This window comes from Misgurnus anguillicaudatus, chromosome 24, assembly GCF_027580225.2.
Source record: "Misgurnus anguillicaudatus chromosome 24, ASM2758022v2, whole genome shotgun sequence".
Classification (NCBI taxonomy): Eukaryota; Metazoa; Chordata; class Actinopteri; order Cypriniformes; family Cobitidae; genus Misgurnus; species Misgurnus anguillicaudatus.
The window spans coordinates 18,090,059-18,110,761 of NC_073360.2; the positions used below are offsets into that span (position 1 = coordinate 18,090,059).

General features: G+C 37.4%; 2 protein-coding genes, 1 long non-coding RNA gene and 1 other non-coding gene across 6 annotated transcripts; 3 read left to right on the forward strand and 1 right to left on the reverse strand.

Annotated features, from left to right (window-relative positions):
- Nucleotides 1-306: 306 nt before the first annotated feature.
- Nucleotides 307-2,132, reverse strand: LOC129437916 (uncharacterized). The gene is made up of 2 exons (XR_008642398.2): nucleotides 1,988-2,132; nucleotides 307-748 (listed from the first exon to the last, which is right to left on the reverse strand). It is a non-coding gene; the product is annotated as an uncharacterized lncRNA (long non-coding RNA).
- Nucleotides 1,985-11,857, forward strand: dyrk1ab (dual-specificity tyrosine-(Y)-phosphorylation regulated kinase 1A, b). Of its 3 annotated transcripts, none has more exons than XM_073862745.1 (11): nucleotides 1,985-2,129; nucleotides 6,377-6,573; nucleotides 6,781-6,873; nucleotides 7,151-7,339; nucleotides 7,610-7,757; nucleotides 7,842-8,127; nucleotides 8,230-8,377; nucleotides 8,710-8,850; nucleotides 8,970-9,273; nucleotides 9,388-9,512; nucleotides 9,935-11,857. In XM_073862745.1, the coding sequence occupies exons 2-11, from the start codon at nucleotides 6,454-6,456 to the stop codon at nucleotides 10,511-10,513; spliced, it is 2,133 nt and encodes a 710-aa protein (XP_073718846.1). In that variant the 5' UTR covers nucleotides 1,985-2,129; nucleotides 6,377-6,453; the 3' UTR covers nucleotides 10,514-11,857. The 3 variants fall into 3 exon arrangements, with proteins under 3 accessions (XP_073718846.1, XP_073718848.1, XP_073718847.1); XM_073862747.1 differs by having other exon boundaries at nucleotides 9,938-11,857; XM_073862746.1 differs by lacking the exon at nucleotides 1,985-2,129 and adding an exon at nucleotides 2,603-2,816.
- Nucleotides 11,858-13,676: 1,819 nt separating this feature from the next.
- Nucleotides 13,677-13,748, forward strand: trnap-cgg (transfer RNA proline (anticodon CGG)). The gene has a single exon. It is a non-coding gene; the product is annotated as a tRNA-Pro (tRNA).
- A 259-nt stretch (nucleotides 13,749-14,007) lies between these two features.
- Nucleotides 14,008-19,687, forward strand: thap12b (THAP domain containing 12b). Its single transcript, XM_055196310.2, has 5 exons — nucleotides 14,008-14,291; nucleotides 15,015-15,135; nucleotides 15,248-15,355; nucleotides 15,774-15,810; nucleotides 16,775-19,687. The coding sequence occupies exons 1-5, from the start codon at nucleotides 14,203-14,205 to the stop codon at nucleotides 18,652-18,654; spliced, it is 2,235 nt and encodes a 744-aa protein (XP_055052285.1). The 5' UTR covers nucleotides 14,008-14,202; the 3' UTR covers nucleotides 18,655-19,687.
- Nucleotides 19,688-20,703: the final 1,016 nt, after the last annotated feature.

A 20,703-nucleotide genomic window follows, 5' to 3' on the forward strand; every position in this document is an offset into this window, starting at 1 on the left:
ACAGACATGTTCCAATGAAAAAAGGCTCCCAACTTTTTTGCTTTACCTGTAAACTGACAGCAAACTGCAAAATATTGCATTGTTTTTTTGTGTGTGTTTTACCCAAGTAAATGTCTGCTTCCAAGATATATAAATATATACATTGATGAAAATATATTTTAGTGACTGAGGGTGAAGCACTGGCCCGATCAGGCAAGTGACAATACTTTTTACTGGCCCGAACGTCTCTCACACTTGCCCCGGGCCACCGGGCAGTCCTTCATGTTGAGCCCTAAACTAAATATGTGTTTAAGTTTACTGTGCTCGTACTTTACTGTGCAGTCACAATCATCCAATTTAATTTAAATGTTGTATATGCTGATGTCATGTTACCGCATGACAGTCAGAATCACACATCATATAACTGTCTGTACGGTTATTATTGAAAAATTACTAATCTCTGAAATTAATTAAACAATAATGGTGACTTGATTTTTTTAGTTCATCAGGTCCATTTTAGTCTATTTAGAAAGAGAGCCATCATATCCGTATAAAGGGTTGAAGATGTCATAGGATCAAAAAATGCACACTTACAGTAAGTTGAAATTAAACTGAAAAGTTGGGGTACTTCTACATTATTATAAATATGACCTGATGGCTCACAGCAACCAAGTAGCTTTGTAGTTTTTGTATATTACACGATTATAATCATCTTTCAGATGCCCCAATAGGTTTGTATTGCTCATTGCATCTGTTGCTGTCCATGGTGCTGCAAAGAGAAAATAGGATTCACATATTACAAATATGTGATGGGTAGGTTTAACAGAAACACATTATTAGCATAACATCACATGTGGGAAGGCCAGTGCTTGCCATGACAATCAATCAGTTTGTTTTAAAAATGTTAAGCCAAGTGATAAATGTGCAGCAAGGGGACTCGCATAACCCTGAGAATACACTGCTCAATCAATTGTGTATCAAGTTTAATTCAACTTTGAACATCATTAAGTCTAACTACACTGGACAGAGCACAAGATCAGAATGAAGGGCACCATTAAAATCAAAAATGTACTCTGTGTTTTTTTTTAAAAACAGATTTTTTTCTTCTATATTTTATGAAAATATGCAATATATGCTTACCATATGCAACATGTTTAAAATATTTTACTTTGGCGTTTAGACATCATTCTTGTTGCAACATTCACCATAACTTTGTATAATGCAACTTATACTTTACCAGATCTAAACTAACAAGAAGCATCCAGCTCTCAAACAGAAAATAAACAGTTATTTTGTTTAAAATTTTTAAACGTTTCCATAATATTAAAATATAAGTAAAACGTTTTTGTGAAGATTTTGATTGACAATTCGTGCAACAATCCTTTGAAATCGTCATTTGAACATCCGGGTACTCGAGCGCTTGATTGACAGTTGCCATAGCAACAGCCCAGGTTGTCGCCATTTTGTCAGTGGCTTTTTTAATCTTTCAAATGTTTTCGCTTCCCGCCTGAATAATGCAGTCGCCCGCCAGTAACAGCGACCGTTTTGGAAAGGGTTCGTTAAAAGCGTTGAATTGAAAACAACACCAGGACGAAGTACCGGAATGTCAGGACTATATTTAGTGGGCTAGTAGTCCGTGTCTCGGGTCCGCCGGGCCGGTCCGCTGCGCAGGTTTGGAACGCGCGCCATTTTGTGAAAACTGACAGAAAACCATAACGAAAAAGTGATGCCTTTAAATGTAGATGTTGTTGTAACATTAGGACGCCGTTCGTTTTTCGCCTCCAATTTTGCTTTTGAAAACAACTAATTTACGTCCTCCGCTGTCCAGAAAGCAAACAATCTTGAATGCGCGTTTGTGAGCGCTAGCTTGTTAGCTACGTTGGTTAAAGTCACTGAGAGAGAACGCGCTAACTAGCCGCTAGCATTAATTTCACCACTTGTTAACAATGATTGATGCACGTATTGGGTCTGACATTGGAAAAACTGGACTGGAAATTCGTTGTCTTACCTGTCATTTAAAATAGGAAGCCATTTGGCCCTGTCTGGCTCGTTACATTAGGGGTGTCTCGTTGGAAGCAGCGTAGAGAAACTGGATAAGTCGCCCCTCTTTACTGGATCTGGGACTTTAAATGAAGATCACACCATCACAGGTGAGTCCGTGGCTTGACTTATGAAAAATCTGAATGGTCTCGGTACGTCAGGTTTGTTTACAAATAACTTGTTTAGTAGTAATATTTGTCGGTTGGAAGCGAAAGGCTAGGTTGATTTGGCCTAGAAGGCTAACCGATTAATAACTTTCCTCACGTTAGTTACCACCCCATGTTGACGTGTTATATAGCTTATCGGATTGTTTTCACATGCTTTCACATTCCGGAAGCCAAAGTAGTATGTAGTTATGGTGGTTTTTAAAAATATAAACGTCTGATGGTCTTTTCACACGTAACCCCCATGTAGCTCTGCTAGGTCAGACTGTCACGCATGTGCCTGTCGTTGACTTAGCCCAACAATTTTAAATACCAGCAGAAGCCAGCCAGCTGGTGTTTAGAGAAGTGTATCATCAAATCAGTCTGATGGGTGTGTTTGGCTGCTAACGGTGGTGGTGGTGATGATGATAAAGCCCCATGACTAGCGTGTTGTCAGTTAGCCATCAGGCTGGTTTCCTGTCGGGGGAGGGGGACTGACATTAGCCAGCGATGTGATGCCTCCACTCGGGCTCTAACCATAGTTATCCAGCAAACGTTGCTCAGTCATGTAGTACGGGTTTAGACTTTTGCGTGACGATGGAGGCACAAAACGCGTCTTATCGAGCCCGATGAATGGCTGTGACAGCTAGAGAGGTAAGGTCCGCTTTTACCTGTCATCATCACTCAATTTAACTCTGGTTAGTTTCCCCGGCGATTAGCTTAGGTTTGTTGGCGTTCTCCGATGCTTTACCTCCAGTTATTTATCGTTAACGTGAAAGAATTGATGGCATAGATCATAATTGCGCTCATTGTCATCAGATAGTCTAGGTAATGCTTTATTTCGCAAGTCAGGAGGATGCTTTCGTTTTTGCCAGCGGAATAATGATCTCATTTATGTCTGCCCAGGTAAACACATGGCAGGATGTTTGAAAATATTTTACCCCCACTGTAAACTGGCACCTGAGGGTTCAACTCAAGTCGCATGGTGCTGTAAATTAGTTTTATACTTGCGACACTAATGAAACTACATCATTTTGGTAGATACATAAATGGAATCAGGTCCAGAAATGTCACTTATATATATAAACGGATCATTTCAATAGGATCAAAAAATATAAGGTCAGGGTTTGTGCCTTCCTGAGGTAAACTTTAGTTCTAGGTTAAACTGTGATAAATGCCAATTGTTATCAGTCATTCCTTCACAATGTGTGATTGATGGCGGATGACAGTGTCCTTACTTTAAAAGTGTATTTTAACAAACAATTTATTCATTGTTTGCACTTTTTTATTTCAATTACACCTTGAGTAACATGCATTTAGAAAGATATGAAAGAATAGGCCTGCATGCAAGGGGCAATAATCTATATTGTCTCTTACATTAATTTTGTAATTTTGGCTGCGCCTTTTACCATTTAGAAAATGCCAATGCAACATTTATATTAATTATAACTTCAGACTATAACTCGACTAAATAATATAGAAAATGGAAGATGTAAGCCCTTAGCCCTATAAGTGTGGATTGAAAAAAGTTTGGTTGTAGTTGTAGAAACTTGCTAGTAGCAATCTGAATTTAACGTTACAAAAGTTCTAATCCTAAATAACTAACCAAGCATTTAGAAAAGCAACTGCTCGTGTATTACATACAGAGAACAAACGTAATAATTTTTTTAAAATAATTTAACTTTTCATTGTTATGGTGTTTATACTGTCCAAGCATGCTAGCTAGACTTAAAGAAACTTCTCTTCATTGTTCATTTGAAAAGCAGGGCAATAAGTAAATTAATGGCTATTGCAATTTTAAATAAAATAATTTATAACCATTAAGTGTGAAATTTGAAAAAGTTCTGGCAATAATGCTTCCAAATTGTCTGTAATGATCTGTTTTTGCTTATGGGTAAAGAGTGTTGTGCAATTATGCTTTTCCTAGTTTGCAAAGTTGTCAAATCAATATGCTCTTTAATTTAAACAATGTTAAGCATGGCTGTATGCAGTCAACCTTAGTTTGAAGTAGCGTATTAAAACTAACTTTTAGCAATTTTCTTTCTTGCTTTGTCAGAAATATAGTGAAGTTTTTTTGTTTTTGTTTGCTCTACTTGCTTGTGCTTACAAAATAAACAAATAATTTCTTAGGCATGTAACTTAGTTTTGCAGTTGAGAAGTTGTTCCTGGCAGCATTAAACTTGGAAAAACGATTGTCAGTTAACAAAATCAGTATTGAAAGCCGCTTGTGTACAGGATGCTGGCATACAACATTTAAATAAAAAGTAATAATAAACCTCATTCATTTTGTTAGTTGTTCATAAACATAGAAAGCCATAATTTTACTTCACAAAAGTTTTTTTTTACATGCGAAGTGGTGTTTTCTACGCCATGTTTACATTGCTATGATATAACTGTGTAAAGGTAATTTAGTGATCACATTCCCAAACTGTATACCTGGCCTGCCTGGCTCTGCGTTAATAGTCCAGGCAAAAAATAGTAAATTAATGAGGTTTTGATTTCAACCCAGCTTGATCTGCTGTTATAATAAAATAAATACAAACATACTTATTATAAGCAATCAATATTAAATCATCAATTTATTAGTCTACATTAAAAAATATATCTTCAACAAATTTTACTTAAAATAAACAAGTGTCCAGTGTATGTTCGTATTAGTTTCGTTTTAGTTTATTTCTTAAAAAGTATATTAATGATAAGTATGAATGGGATCACAGATAAACAGAATAAAAAAAAGTAAAACAAGAATGGATGTTTATTTTTGTACATTCATTGCAATGTATTATTTAACAGAAGTGAACTGCTGAAATATGACTTCAGCACAGTACATACAAAAGTGTGCAAAATGTATTTTTGACAGATAATTTGGCGTGCAATCCATTAAAAAAACTCAAATAATTCTACATAACACATACAGTCTTAGTAATTTCTAAGTTATTATAACACTATAATTAAACCAGAAAATGTTAGTAGACTATACATTTTGGAAGGGGTGTAATGCAGAATGTCGTGTCGTCTGAAGCGCCATTTCTATTTATATTATGACGTGCATATTTGTCTTCTCTATTGAATTGCATATAGTCCTTGAAAACATGAATCATCAAGTGATTTTTTTATTTAAGAGTCATTCCAGAACAAGTCAAAAGCATCTGAACTTCTGAAGCAAATTTAACAGTATTTTTTAACAGGGCAAAAATTATTTATTTTTTTCCTCATGTATTTTATATTTGTCGAGAAACAATTTAAAAAAAAAATGTATTCTTATTTTTGTTCTAAAATTCTTTTTAAATGGTTGTTTAGAAGCATGTAGATGCGTTTCCATCCTCTTATATTTTGTGCATCACATGAATCCTTTGGCCTGCCTTAGTTAGGTCAGCTGAATCATTCTCTGCTCCTACACCATGTGTGGGGTCTGAGCTGCTATTTTGCTGTCAGGCTCCAATGTGGTGGATGCTTCATCTAAGTGTGCCAAAGTTCAATTTTATTTCTTGTTTATTTCTTGTTTTCTTATTGGAAAATGGGAGCAGCTCTGCCCTGGCAACAAAAGTAGGCTATTTGCATACTCTTCTGTGATTGGCTTGAACGTTGATGGGCTTGCCAAATCACACTGTATCTTCTTGGTGATAGGCTATGCTAATTAGGTGCTGTTGCTGGGATTCTGAATAGTGGTGGGATTCTGTGTGGCTTTGGTGCATTGTGTTGCCTGGCAAGAGATGCTGATATATGAGCAAGCTCCTTATAATTATGAGAATTTACAGCAAAAAGAGGGCACATTTTTGACCAAAAATTTTTCCTGTTGACATAGCATTTGCTCTCTTTAATTTTTATTTAGTAATTGAGAAAAGGACTGTTGTATCTTTATTTTATTTACAGTTAATGTGCCTATGGTTTGCTTCACATATACAGTCTTATGTATTTTAGTAGCAAGATTTTTTATGCCAGTCCCTTGTTTTTTTTTTATCATTCTGCTATATTCTGAATCATTTAATGTATATAACATAAATACTGTTCATACCTATATTGGCTTTTATGCCCTTTTGTAAGCATTTGTGGAGAATATTTCTAGTCCCACAAGCCTCAAAATCTCAATGATGGTTTTGCTTTTTGAGAAAAGGATAATCTTATTAACCTGCAAGGTTTGAGGTTCATAGGATCATTGGGAGCAATGAGTATTTTGCCCTAACACACACTAATTTAACTTAAATTTCCTCCAGGGGGAGAGACCTCAGCATGCAAACCCTCGTCTGTCCGGCTTGCACCCTCTCTTTCTTTCCATGCTGCTGGTCTTCAGATGGCTGCTCCCATGCCTCATTCACACCAGCAGTACAGTGACTGTCACCAACAGAGTACAGACCAGTCTGTCACTGTACTGCCATACAGTGAACAGGCACAAGCACTCACTGCCAGCCAGGTACTTCTGCTACACTTTTGTGCATGAATGCACATTTTGCATTGGGAATAAATTTGGATAGAGCACACTTAGTTATTACTTTTTGTAAAGTTTGTTACTTGTGGGTTATTATTTATCCCTTGGTTAATTTCATTGTAGAAAAGTCTTTATATTTACTTGAATTTAAGTAATTTTTCTATTTTTTTTTCTCTGTATGTATTGTTGCAGAGGCACATGCCCCAGTGCTTTCGTGACCCTACTTTAGCTCCTCTGAGGAAGCTCTCCATAGACCTGATCAAAACCTACAAACACATCAATGAGGTAAAATCTGTTCTCCTTCATACATTTTTCATACATTTGTATTGCTTTTGTGATTGCTAGTCCTGCATGAGTAAAGTACATTAAGTAATAAAGTAGTAGAGCAAAGTAGGACACTAGAAGTAGCAATTGCACTGTCACTATTGCAAAGTCAAATGTACGACAACTTAAGTACACTTCACAAGCTAAGAAATCAAAAAAGTTGTAAGCACGACAATACTCTGGGATTTGTATTCAGAATGATATAGGGCAACATGGTTGCTTGCTTATCTTTGTTTAGGTGTATTATGCAAAAAAGAAACGACGGCATCAACAGGGTCAAGGTGAGGACTCAAGCCACAAGAAGGAAAGAAAAGTATTCAATGATGGCTATGATGATGAGAACTACGACTACATTGTCAAAAATGGGGAGAAATGGATGGACCGCTATGAAATTGACTCTTTAATTGGAAAAGGGTCATTTGGACAGGTAGGACATCTTGGATCTCGTGAGGTGGTGGAGTTTACACGTTCTTAAAATCATGTCCAAAGTTTTGGATAATGCAACTAGAGTTTGTAACAGCAGTTGCACTGCATTACAGTGGCATTTGGACCTAAAATTGAAACAAATGTGCTTTGAACTTACGGTTTCAGGACTTTTTTAATACTTCACAAAAAACTTTATTGTCCATGCCATGGCTACATTAAAAGTGAAATACTTATCAGTAATAAAGAAACTAAATAATGCTTGTGTTTTTAGGTTGTAAAAGCCTACGACCGTGCTGAGCAAGAGTGGGTAGCAATTAAGATTATCAAGAACAAAAAGGCCTTTCTCAATCAAGCTCAGATTGAAGTAAGGCTTCTCGAGCTTATGAACAAACATGACACAGAGATGAAATACTATATAGGTAAGGATCTTGTTCTTTAATTACATGCATGCAACTAGTTGATCACTTGATTTACTGTATTTTGTCTCATTGTCTTTCTTGCAGTACACTTGAAACGGCACTTCATGTTCCGGAATCATCTTTGCTTAGTATTTGAAATGTTGTCATACAACCTGTATGACTTGTTAAGAAACACGAACTTCAGAGGTGTCTCTTTGAATCTGACACGAAAGTTTGCCCAGCAGTTGTGTACAGCGCTGCTATTTCTTGCCACACCTGAGCTCAGCATCATCCACTGTGATCTAAAGCCAGAGAACATCCTGCTATGTAATCCCAAGAGAAGTGCCATCAAAATAGTGGACTTCGGGAGCTCCTGCCAACTGGGACAAAGGATATATAACCATTGTATCTTACTTAATGTATTGATAAAAAGAAGGCTAAGATGCTAAACGTACAAAATGGTGATTCATCCGTAATTATCATCCTCTGTTAAGATATATCAGTACATCCAGAGCCGATTCTACCGCTCCCCTGAAGTTTTATTGGGAATGCCATATGATCTGGCCATAGACATGTGGTCACTAGGATGTATCCTGGTGGAAATGCATACAGGAGAGCCTCTGTTTAGTGGAGCCAATGAGGTAAAGTAGAGCTGTGCAATTTCTCTATTACTATTATTAATGTACTGACATAATGTTATCTCTGTGTACGTGGCCACATATACAAACAACGTGCTCTGGCCTGTAATGTACGAGTTATCCATAGACCTCTGTAATACCATCTGTAAAACGTATACCTCTGTCAGTCTGTATGTTCAGAATGGGATTATACACTCAAGAGGAGTGACAAGCATTTGTCTGCTTTGTATACTGCATGTGGCCTGTGTTGTTGTTTTTTACCAGGCTTAAATATTTTAAAATAAAATGAATTCATAGTATTAACAGAACACAAACTTTATATGAAACCTCATTAGGTGGACCAAATGAATAAAATTGTTGAAGTACTTGGGATCCCACCTAGTCACATTATGGACCTAGCACCAAAAGCCAGGAAATTTTTTGAGAAGTTGTCAGATGGGACATGGAGTGTTAAGAAGACCAAAGATGGGAAAAGGGTATGTGTTTAAGAAGATATGCTATCAGTGTCAGTATATTGTACTATTGTAATATTACAGGACTTAAAATCTGCTTTAAGTTTCAAACGTCCTCATATATTTTTGTTTGCTGTGACCAGTACAAACCTCCAGCATCTCGGAAAATCCATGCCATCTTGGGAGTGGAATGTGGTGGACCAGGCGGTCGCCGGGCTGGAGAATCTGGCCACGCAGTAGCTGACTACTTGAAGTTCAAGGACCTCATCCTCAGAATGCTGGACTATGACCCCAAGACGCGAATTCAGCCCTACTATGCTCTCCAGCACAGTTTCTTCAAGAAAACGGCAGATGAAGGAACCAATACGAGTAGTAGTGTGTCGACAAGTCCTGCACTTGAGCAGTCACAGTCATCAGGGACCACTTCTAGTACATCCTCAAGCTCAGGTTCTTCAAATTTTTAATCAGTTTTAGGATTTATTACTAGTCACCTTTACCTCATCGTAACTGGTCTGTCATAGTAGACAGAAAAGTTGATGTGATTATTTTGTTTTGCTTCAGGAGGATCATCTGGAACAAGCACCAGTGGAAGAGCAAGATCTGATCCAACTCACCACCATCGGCATAGTGGTGGGCATTTCGGCACAGTCATGCCCCCCATAGACTGTGACAACCTTTGCCCTCAGGTGAAACCTCTTGTTTAATCTTGTCAAATAGTTACATGCGTATGGCCTTTATTACTAAATGACATTTAGGACTGTATGTAGAGTAATTGGTAGATTTGGTGTATCTTAACTTGTTTTGGGGCAAAAAATAATAAAGTCTTAGTCAATAAGATGTCTGGATGTGTAAGCCAGCCCTTTCATTTTCTTGTAATCATCATGGTGTGAATTTTTTTATACCAGTTTTACCTCTAAAATTAAAAAGTGGTGGTTTGTGGCTTTTCAATCTGCCCTTGTATTTTGAGATTATACTGAATCTGCATTGGGTAAATGTTAATGTCCTGCTAGCAAAATGAACACCAATGTTACATTTTGGTATAAATCTTGATTGTAAATTCCTTCTTTGTAAAATTGCTGGTCTAACTTTGTTGTTTGTGTGGCTCCAGCAGACGAGACAGCCTTACCATCCACCAGTAGTATGGCCTGGAATTGTAGGACCCGATCCTGTCACTGTAGAGACTCATCCAGTCCAGGAAACCACTTTTCACGTGCCTCCCCAGCATCCCAAGGCATTGCACCCCCATCACCATCATCATCACGGACAGGTCATAGCAACTCGACCACGACCGCGACTCTACAACTCGCCCACCAACAGCGCCTCCACTCAAGACTCCATGGAGGTGGTGCACGGCCATCTGTCTATGACATCCCTGTCTTCCTCGGCATCCTCTTCCTCCACATCTTCCTCTTCCACAGGAAACCACGGCAACCAGGCTTACCAGCTTCGCCAGCTTCCTGCCAATTCCCTGGACTTTAGACAAATTGGGAGTATGGGTTTGGGTGCCTTCTCAAATCCTCGCCAAGAGACTGGTATGGCTGGACATCCCACGTACCCCGTTGCCACAAACACAGGAACTGGTCACTTTATAACAGAGGGACACCTAGGCATGAGACAAGGGATTGATAGGGAAGATTCACCGATGACTGGAGTCTGTGTTCAGCAGAGCTCAATGGCCAGCTCGTGACTTTAGCTGAAATGGGTTTGTTTTTCTGTGTGACTTTTTTTTTCATTTTTTTATGGTGATGTTTTGTTATTTTTGTTTTTCAAAAGGTGCATAGAGAATAAAAGCTGCTCACTTCTGAGGGGAGATATCACTGAACCGCTACAAATTGAAGAGTATTTAAAAAGTATATATGTATTACCTTAACTTTATGTTTTCAATTTTTAGATTGTTAAGTTAGTAATACTGCAAATAACCATAGTGAAACTGAAACATCCATCTGCCATAAAGTACTTATTTACCATCTGTTACCATTTGAAACCAGGAGATTTTATTTGTTTTTCCCTTTTTTCTTTTCTTTTTTTTAAACGGTGAGCATTTCAGAGCTGTGAGCTGTCGTACAGCTTTTATATGTGAAGCAATGCAAAACATTTGTTTAGTTTAAACAAGTGAAACATTGGACATTATAATTTGACTGGTTGTTCTTTTATTTACCCTTTAAGTGAAACTTCTCTAAAGAGCTGTGTGTTTAAACCTGTAGCGTGTCAAGGAAGCAGTACTTGCAGTGATATTTCGTGTTGTCGGTATCGTATAACTCTTCAAGAGGGGGACGCATAGCCGTGGAGCTCCTGGGGCAAGTGCTGGCCTGGTGGTATAATGGAGGAGCTGGGGTTAGGGCTTAGACAGGCAGGTGCGGTACTCTCCAGTCCGGGCATCTTTGACTACGTACAGCAACTGAGGAGGAGGTGCGCTGAGGAACAACAAGGGGGAAACAGATCCAGATCAATCTGGCAACCCTTTGGCCTTACAACTTTTGGACCTTGACTGAAAAGGAGCTGGACTATATTATTAAATAGAGATGGCTGTGCTCTATTTTTAAGATTGAAGTCCTTAATTGGTTAGGGAAAGGGTAAATAAGAATGGGTATTCAGAGGCCTTTATTTAGCAACGATGGGACTCCAAATTGCAGGGTCTTGATCAAATGTCCCAAACACAACTTCCTAAAATTGTTTATTATTGCCGAAGTGGGATTTCACATTGAAGTTAATCATCCCCATATCAGACACCATAATTTGGCTTTATTTTTACCCCGTCAAGCATATGTGGTTCCATATTGACAAACATTGCATCAGTTTGCCTCTTTGTGTTGAACACAGATGATGTGTAATGAAATTTGTGTGACTGCCTTTTTTCTCCTCTTGAATTATGCTGTGAATTTTACACAAAACAAATTTTCTTTATTATTGTCTCCTCTTTTCTTTTGATAAACCAAAGCTGTTGTTTTTTATAGCATTAGGTGTCTGTAAGAAATAATGTAGCAGTTCACCACTTCAGCCCAAGGTTCATAAAAGTCCATTTTAGTCTGTACGCGCTCTCTTTAAAACTGGAACTTTTGCTGAACTTTGTTTTAGTGTTGACTAAATACTGAAATTGGTTAATATATGGATAAACCTTTCCTTTTTAGGAAAATTTCATGAGAGGAAAGGGACACTGACAGTTACTCTGCAGGCTACAGAGTAGCAAAGAGCTTACAAATTATTGCGAGAAGAGAAAAGTGTTTTGTTTTGTATTTACCTAGTCTCAGTCAGTGATGCTGCCTTTTATACCTAATTTGATGAACATGCTAATTTCTACCTTTTTAAATCTAAGTGGCTACTTAAATTTATTTATTCAGGCAGTCTACTGTAGCTACTGTGACCTCTGAGTCCGAGTTGACTTTGTTATCAAGTGATTGGTTCGATGCTTGCCTCAGATGTAACTTATTCAAAGGGAAACTATAGGTGACCCGCTACCACACAGACACTGGGCTTGTGCATGTTGTTTTAAAGAGGATATGTCTTTATATTCACTATTCAGTCACGTTAAGGATAGCTCACTAAGATATTTATATCAAGAGTTTGTGAGCTCCCCACCTTGCTAATCACTTCGCATTAGGTCTCATTTCTTTAAAGAGAACAAAGTGTATCCCCCTGTTTGTTACTTCTCTGAATATAGCAGTTTTTAAGACAGTGGGACACAATCCTGCCTGAAAGTTTGTGTGTGTGTGTGGTGATTACTTTTTAATATTATTTTTTTCTTTCAAAAGACATCACAACCAGAATCATGTTTGATATATATATATAAACGAATCTCACTATGACTAGTGGCTATCAGAAAATAAGGTTTATCTGAATGTTAGCTTGGTTTAAAGATGTTTTTATATAAAAACATTGAAGTGAAGTTTGCTGAAGTTGACACATACATTCCAAAAATCCAAATCTAAAAATGACAGAATCTTTTAAAGAGTGCACCTGTTTCAGCTGTTACTAAATGAGGTCTGATTTAGTGCAGTTTTCATGAAATGCAGCCCCTTTTTAATAGTTGAATAGAATTTATGTATATATTTATATTTTTTTAAATAAAGGAAGTATAGAACTCACTACATTGCTCCTGCTGGTATGTCAATTGCATTGCCATGTGTTCGATTACCTGTTTATTTGGGCGTTATTTTATTTTTTTTCTTGGTCAGTGGACCAAAATATGCTTTTAGTTAGATGCATTTCAACGGGACAACACTAAAGGTAGGGCTTATATTGGGGAGAAAAGACCAAAACGTGTACCTAAAGAATCTTTTCACAGGGTATGATGCATGTATGTCCACATTTTCTAATGCTCATGGTTTGCTAGGTCTGCTTCTCCCCCTTTCTCTTAAATGCATTACAGATAAATGTCACTTATACACAAGGTCATGGTTTTTAATTAAACATTCTTCTGCCTTTTTAGTATTCTTGATTTCTTTGCATATTTTCTTGATCCTTTTCATGCAACATGCACTATATAATTGAACAGCATGGGGAAAAGGATGAGTGTCCACAGATTGTAAGATCTAGTCAAGACTTTGCTGTGTATATGAAAATGCCCTTTGTATTATATTCAAACAGTCTTATGTATGATATATAAAAATAACTTAATTGACGCGCTCTTGGCTTTTTTCTTTATTCCCTGGCTTGTTGCTTCTACACTAAGTAGTTCAAATCTGATGGACTGCCGTTACGTGTAGTTCTGATTAAAAGGTTATCAAATAATAGAAGAAAGTCAATATAAATTAATCTACAACGATTAAAAAAAAATATGTCTAGAAGAGCAAAGTTGGCGAAACAAACATTGAGCACGGCTTATCTGGTGGTATGTTCGCATTACACCGCGCGGCTCGTTGGTCTAGGGGTATGATTCTCGCTTCGGGTGCGAGAGGTCCCGGGTTCAAATCCCGGACGAGCCCACTTTTTCATTTTCTTTTTTCATTTAGATGTGTCGAATCGATACTGTATAGCATAGATAGGTCACTAAGATAATACATTATTTTTGTCTGCAAAAAGAAAACAAAAACGCAAAGATTTATTATGTAACGTTGCCTATTATTTTCCGTTGCAGCGCCAAATCGTTCTAGTTTGCGTTACGCTAATATTAATACAATATTTATTTTGTAATAGTAACTTACATAGCTTCCAATGATATGTTATAAATGTTTAGCTCTCGTTTTCAATGGAAGTGGTTGTCATGTCAATACACGAGGTGCATTGTGGGATTGAAACGAATTGCATTGTGGGACGGCAAACCGACAATACTGGTGCTTCATATTTGCGCGCTTTTTTCGGTTCTGTAATGCTGAAAAGCAATGATACTGCATTAATGCGAGCATAAGCAATAGTCGGAGAAAAGGATTTTTGTGAACAATGCCAAATTTTTGTGCCGCTCCGAACTGTACCAGGAAAAGCACACAGTCTGATCTGGCTTTCTTTCGGTTTCCAAGGGATCCAGAGAGGTATGACTTTATCCTTTGCACGTAATATTATTATCACCGTTGTTGTGAAGTCGTTTATATTATGATACAGTGACTGATGGCAAGCCGAAGTTACATCGGTGCTCAGTGAAACTGAATTTAAGCGCTTGTGAGGTGAAGGAAATTTGTAGCGCGTTGGGACAAAATATAACGCAACACTAACTTAATCAGTTTGAGTAACGAGATCATTTACAAGTTAAGGTAAATGTGTTTACGTGTCTGCTACTCTGTTTCCGCTTTCAGCTTGTAAACTTAGGTTTGGTAGCTGTCACGCTAAGCACACGGTAAAATTAGTCGTAACCAGAGTCCTTGTCTGTCACAATGTACATACATAATGGACAGTAGGCATTACTGATATGTATACAAGAAACATATACATATGTACTTAAACACACATTTTAAGCACCCTTTATTTGAGGAAACTGTGAGATAAAAATGTAATTATTTTATTAAACTGCTCTCACATGTGTTTGTAATGACTGTATGTTTACTAAAGTGACACTTTTGTACAATGCCAACCTTTTGTGTTTGGTGAATATCTACCTTTCTGCTGTTTAATCACATGGGGTCTTTATATGTCACAATTTGATGTCATAAATTACTATAGTATAGGTACTCAACAAAACATTTCCCACGAACGTGTTATGAAGATTTTTAAAAATGTGTAACATGAAATAAAACATTTGTTTTCTTCTATTTGCACAGATGTAGGCTGTGGGTGGAGAACTGTCGGCGTGCAGATCTTGAGGAGAAAACTCCAGAACAGTTAAACAAGCACTACCGGCTATGTGCAAAACATTTTGAACCAGCCATGATATGCAAAACTGTAATGCAACATTTTATAACATTTACAGATTTTATGCATAGCTGCCAAAGCAAATATAAATACTTACCTGATTAATTACAGTTATATTGACGGTAATATGTCTTGTTTTCAGAGCCCTTACAGGACAGTACTAAGAGACACTGCGATTCCTACGATTTTTGATTTAACCAGTCACCTTGGCAATCCTCACAGCAGACATCGCAAACGCATCAAAATTCTGGTATGATAAGCTTTTCTGTCTAAAAACAACTTTTTTTAACAATTAAGGTTATGAAGGGTGCATGGTGATACCGTTTATGGTTCTAGAAACGTTTTTGTTTTCTTACCTTTTACCTATTGTCTGTAAATATTTCCCACTACAAATGTTTAAGGATAATTTTCGTGTAACATAGCAAAGCGTGTCTAGTTTAATAGGACACTTGTTATTTATCATATGAGTTGACTAAACGTGTGATAGTCTAAGAAAAAGTATACATTTTTTAGATTATGATCTATTCATAGGGACATAAAAAATTGCTATAATTGACCATATATTCTATTCTGCATATTAATATAAATTTCCTGTTGTCTTTGGTAACTTTTTCTGTAAAATGTTTTTAATGAAAAGCAAATATCTTCTTTTCCGTTCTTTTTCACAGACAGATGAAGAGGTTCAAAAGATGAGAGAAAGACGATGTAAGTATAATTAAAAGCTGATTTAAGGATTAGTCCATTTTCTTAAAAGAACTAATCCAGATTATTTACTCACCACCATGTCATCCAAAATGTTGATGTCTTTCTTTGTTCAGTCAAGAAGAAATTATGTTTTTTGAGGAAAACATTCCAGGATTTTTCTCATTTTAATGGACCCTATTACTTAAAAGTTTTAATGCAGTTTAAAATTGCAGTTTCAGCAGAGTTTCAAATAACTCAAAACAATCCCAAACGAGGCATAAGGGTTTTATCTAGCAAAACGATTGTCATTTTTGACTAGAAAAATAAAAAATATGCACTTTTAAACTACAACTTCTCGTCTATCTGCGGCCATGTGACATGCCAGCGCGACCTCATGTAATACGTTATCACGCCGAAAGGTTACGGATGAAGTATGCCAAACTACGCCCCAGTGTTTACAAGTATGGAGAAAGAGGGCCGTTCCGACGTTGTTGTATGTGAATAATAATTAATGTCTTTGTGTCAGTTTATTGTTTAAAATGGTCCGCAAATGTGCGTTTCATATATGTAACACGTGACCTTTCCACGGCATTACGAAATTACATGAGGTCGCGCTGGCGCGCCACAGGACCGGAGACAGACGAGAACCCGTGGTTTAAAAGTGCTATTTTCTATTTTTCTTGTCAAAGATGACAATCGTTTCGCCAGAAAAGACCCTTATGCCTCGTTTGGGATCATTTTGAGTCTTTTGAAACTGCAATTTTTAAATTGTTACGTGTTGGGGTCCATTAAAATGAGAAAAGTCCTGGAATGTTTTGCTCAAAAAAACATAATTTCTTTCCGACTTAACAAAGAAAGACATAAACATTTTGGATGACATGGTGGTGAGTAAATTATCTGGATTTTTTAAAGAAAATTGACTAATCCTTTAACTAAAATATAGTACAAAATTATAATGTCCTTGAACTCTTATTTCTCTCTCTAGTGGATTCTTCACTTGACCAGTTGCTCTCAAGAAAAGAGTGTGAATCTCAGGATGGCAACGAGACAACTGATGAAGTTCCTCAGCTGTCGACAGGACAAAAAGAATGGAGAGATTTCCTAAGGTCTTTATTTGAAGTGTTGATTTTAATAGGAAGGCAGAATTTTCCATACAGCTGCAATGCAAATAAAGACGAGCTAGAGGAACAGCCCGATTCTGTAAGTAACTTCCAGGCACTCTTGGAAAGCCGTATAAATGCAGGTGATGAATTTCTCAGAAGGCGCTTTGAGACGACATCCGTCGCTGAGGAATATTGGCCAGCCGTCCGGCAGAGGCAAATGCTTGAGGTCTGCGAGAAGGGCGTCCGTGAAGAGATTCTTCAGCAAGTCCGGGAATGCCGTTTCTATTCGATGGTCACCGGGGAACTAGTGGAGTTCCCAGATGGAGACCACCTTCCCATATTCCTGCGTTTCGTTGACCAAGCCAACACTGTAAGAGAGGAATTCATAGAGTTCCTTTCGTTGGAAGGTGAGGAGATCTCTATTGCTGAAAGATTAGAGTCTTTGATCACAAAGGATTGGGGTTTGAGTTTGGAGCATTGTAGAGGGCAGGCACACGCAGGTTCTGGTGTACTCGCCACCAAGATGAAAGTCATTGCAGCCCACCTAAAGGAGAAATATCCTATGGCGGTGATCACGCCCATTTCTACCTGCGCACTTAATGTTTATCTTGCGAATGGCATGCCGCTGACAGGAGTGCAGGTCGTGATGACGGTTCTCAAAAAGACTGATGCGTTTTTTAAAGCCTGTCCGTTGCTGCAGACCGAGCTTGACAAGGCCATCTCCATTCTCTGCCAGGAAAACACAGAAAAAGAAAGCAATCTCAAGGAGGGCTTGCGTTCAACCTGGACTGACCTTCATAACGTCTTTGAGATGGTTGTTGACCTGATGGAACCGCTTCTTCTCTGCATGGACAGCATACACGACAATGAAGATCTCAAATGGAACGACCACATCACCAGCGAGGCCTATGCCATTTCAGAGGCTCTAGCAGACTTTGAGTTTATTGTGACATTGGTTGTATTAAAGAACGCTCTGTCGTTCACAAGAGCTTTTGGGAAAAACCTACAAGGAGAAACTCTCGATGTCTTTTTCGCAGCCAACAGCCTGACAGCAGTATTGCATTCGTTGCACGAGGTAATGGACAATCTCGAAGTGTACCACGAGTTCTGGTTCGAAGAGGCTGTCAATTTGGCTACCGCAATGGAGGTCCCTGTGAAAGTCCCGAGGTTATTCCTACGGAAGCAGCAGGCAGGAGGGGCCATGGAAATCCAGCCGGAGTCTTTCTTTAAAGAGTATCTCACACTCCCCGTTATGGAGTATGTCGCTCAGGAGGTCAAGGACATCTTCTCTGAAACTCATCTTAAGGCGTTAAAGTGCCTGTCTCTCGTCCCGGCAGTCATGGGGCAAATGAAGTTCAACACCTCTGAGGATTCCCATGTGGACGTATACAGGAGCGACCTGCCCCATCCGGACACTTTGCCTGCCGAGCTGCATTGTTGGAGGATAAAATGGAAACACAGAGGCAAGGAGGTCAGCCTGCCGTGCACCATTCACGAAACTCTTCAGCACTCGGATGTAAAGTTTTTTCCGAATGTTAGTGCGTTTTTGAAAATTTTGGCAACGTTGCCGGTGCTGAAGGTCGATGGAAGTCATGGTGAAACTGCCCAAAAACGTTTACAGGCTTACATTACAGACACATCATTACACCAAAGGTGTAAGAATCTGGCTGTGCTAAACATCAATTACCATATAAAAACAGACTTGGAGGAAATGGTTCAGTGTTACATAAAAAGTTATCCAGAGGACGGTGAAAGCGATTAACAAATCAGTAACCCCTATAGACCCTAATAAGTAAAGATTTCGATTTTCTTTGGAGATAAAGTTAAATTTGGCATTCATATGCGTGTAATTGTTTTGCATTATATTTCTGTATTGCTTTTCATTGCAATTGCATTTTGTATTTTCATTTATCTCCATTTTTATTTGAGAAATATAATGTATTTGTTAGGATCTTTATAAAAACCTCACCATGAAAGAAAAACAAGATTGTTTTGTTTGTTGAACATGGTTGTGTGAAACTGGCAATCGGATATTAAAAATGACACAGGGTTGTTGAGTTTAAATAACAGGTATACACTAGTCAACATTTAAAGTGGATTGTCATAAAAGGTGTCTTAAAACCAATACCTGTTCTTTTCTTTTTGATCCACTTTAAATGTCGACTAGTTTATATATTGTACCTGTGGCCAGAAAAAATCTAAGGAAATGTCATCATACAGTGAAATGGTTATCCATGGTCCCTTGCTTAAAATAACCAAAGCATAAAATGGTACTTTAAGCCTTATGTGGTTCATGTGACAGGATCTAAATACAACCCACAAGGCATCCATGTGTTTATTTTTGATTTGTGAAATATTAAACAATTATTTTGTTAATGAAAGATTGAGACTAAGTTAACAGATGGTTGTCTGTCTATCCTTCAAATAACTATCTTTCTTTAGGGACAAACAGCTTGGAAGGCCATGCATGAATGAAATTTATTCCATTACAGTTTTATGTCATTTTCTTTTTTGTTGTTTCCAAAATGCATACTTTAATATATTCACAAATATGACTTGCCACTGCAGTACACAAGTGTGTCATAAAAAGATCTTTAAAAGTCTGAGATCGGTTTATGAGTAGTTTAGACTGTTGTGCCTAACTGATCTTTAGTAAGAAAATAATTTGGTGATCAGTTTTTCTTTGTATTTCCAGTCTGTTCCACTCTTGTCCTCAAGAGAGCAGCACGGGTGTGTGTTTCACTCCAATTTGACTTAAATGTCAATGACTTTTGAATAAAATATTTAATATTTTATTATTTCTTTTACGATGGGATCTTTGTTGGTCTGATACATTTGACATTTTGAGAGAACAAAATTAATTTTCACATCTTGCAGGATAATGCATGCTTGTCAGAAATGAGTAATAGTTAGAAGAAAAAGATATAAATCCGATTGTTACACAGCCGCACAGCATGATTTTCAATCATTTTTCAATAACTAACATTTTCAATTAATGCAAAACAACTTATAACTGTCTGTATAAAACACAGTGAATGTTTTTCATTATTTGTTATTTTTGTTTTAGTTACTCTGCATCAAACACTAAAACCAATAATACTAAAACTCTCACCCTTAAAGTAAATGTGGTGTGCTTTAAAATCAGTCATTGTAGGTTATTATTAAACGTATGAGATTTTTCTAAATATTTAAAATTGTTGAACTTTAATCACGATGATCATGATTATATTTCTTTAGTTCATATGAATGATACATTACTTTTCAGTGTTGTTGTTGTTATACAAGTGGCCAGTTTGATGCATAAGCTTTAGATGGATAAGTGACACTGACTGCCACACCCCATGAGCCACACACACAATACATGCACTAAGCATACATGCTGTGATTGTCTATCTACACCACTAGATGGTATGTTTTTCAAATGCAAGAATGAAACAAAAGGAAGTAGAGGGAGGCACTATTGTGCAGGGTGGGTCCATCATTCACCCCAAACTTTAAAATCATAAATACGTGCTGGTAGTTTAAACATGAGCATGCGTTTTTGCAGTGTTCATATTTGCATTATGAAAATAGTAAGACTGTTATGTGTGCACTTGAAAGAAAATACAGATCCAAATGTATAATCTACATTAACAAGTTGAGCTCAAAATTAACAGAATATTGAAAAAAATATATACATCTCTACAGCATTTTTCTGGTATTCAACAGTATAAATATTATCCTTATAATATCTGTATGCATTATAATGATGTGTTAGCTATTTTTATCATCATGTATTTTTCTAGTGTGTTTGCTGAAAGTGGGCGGGTCT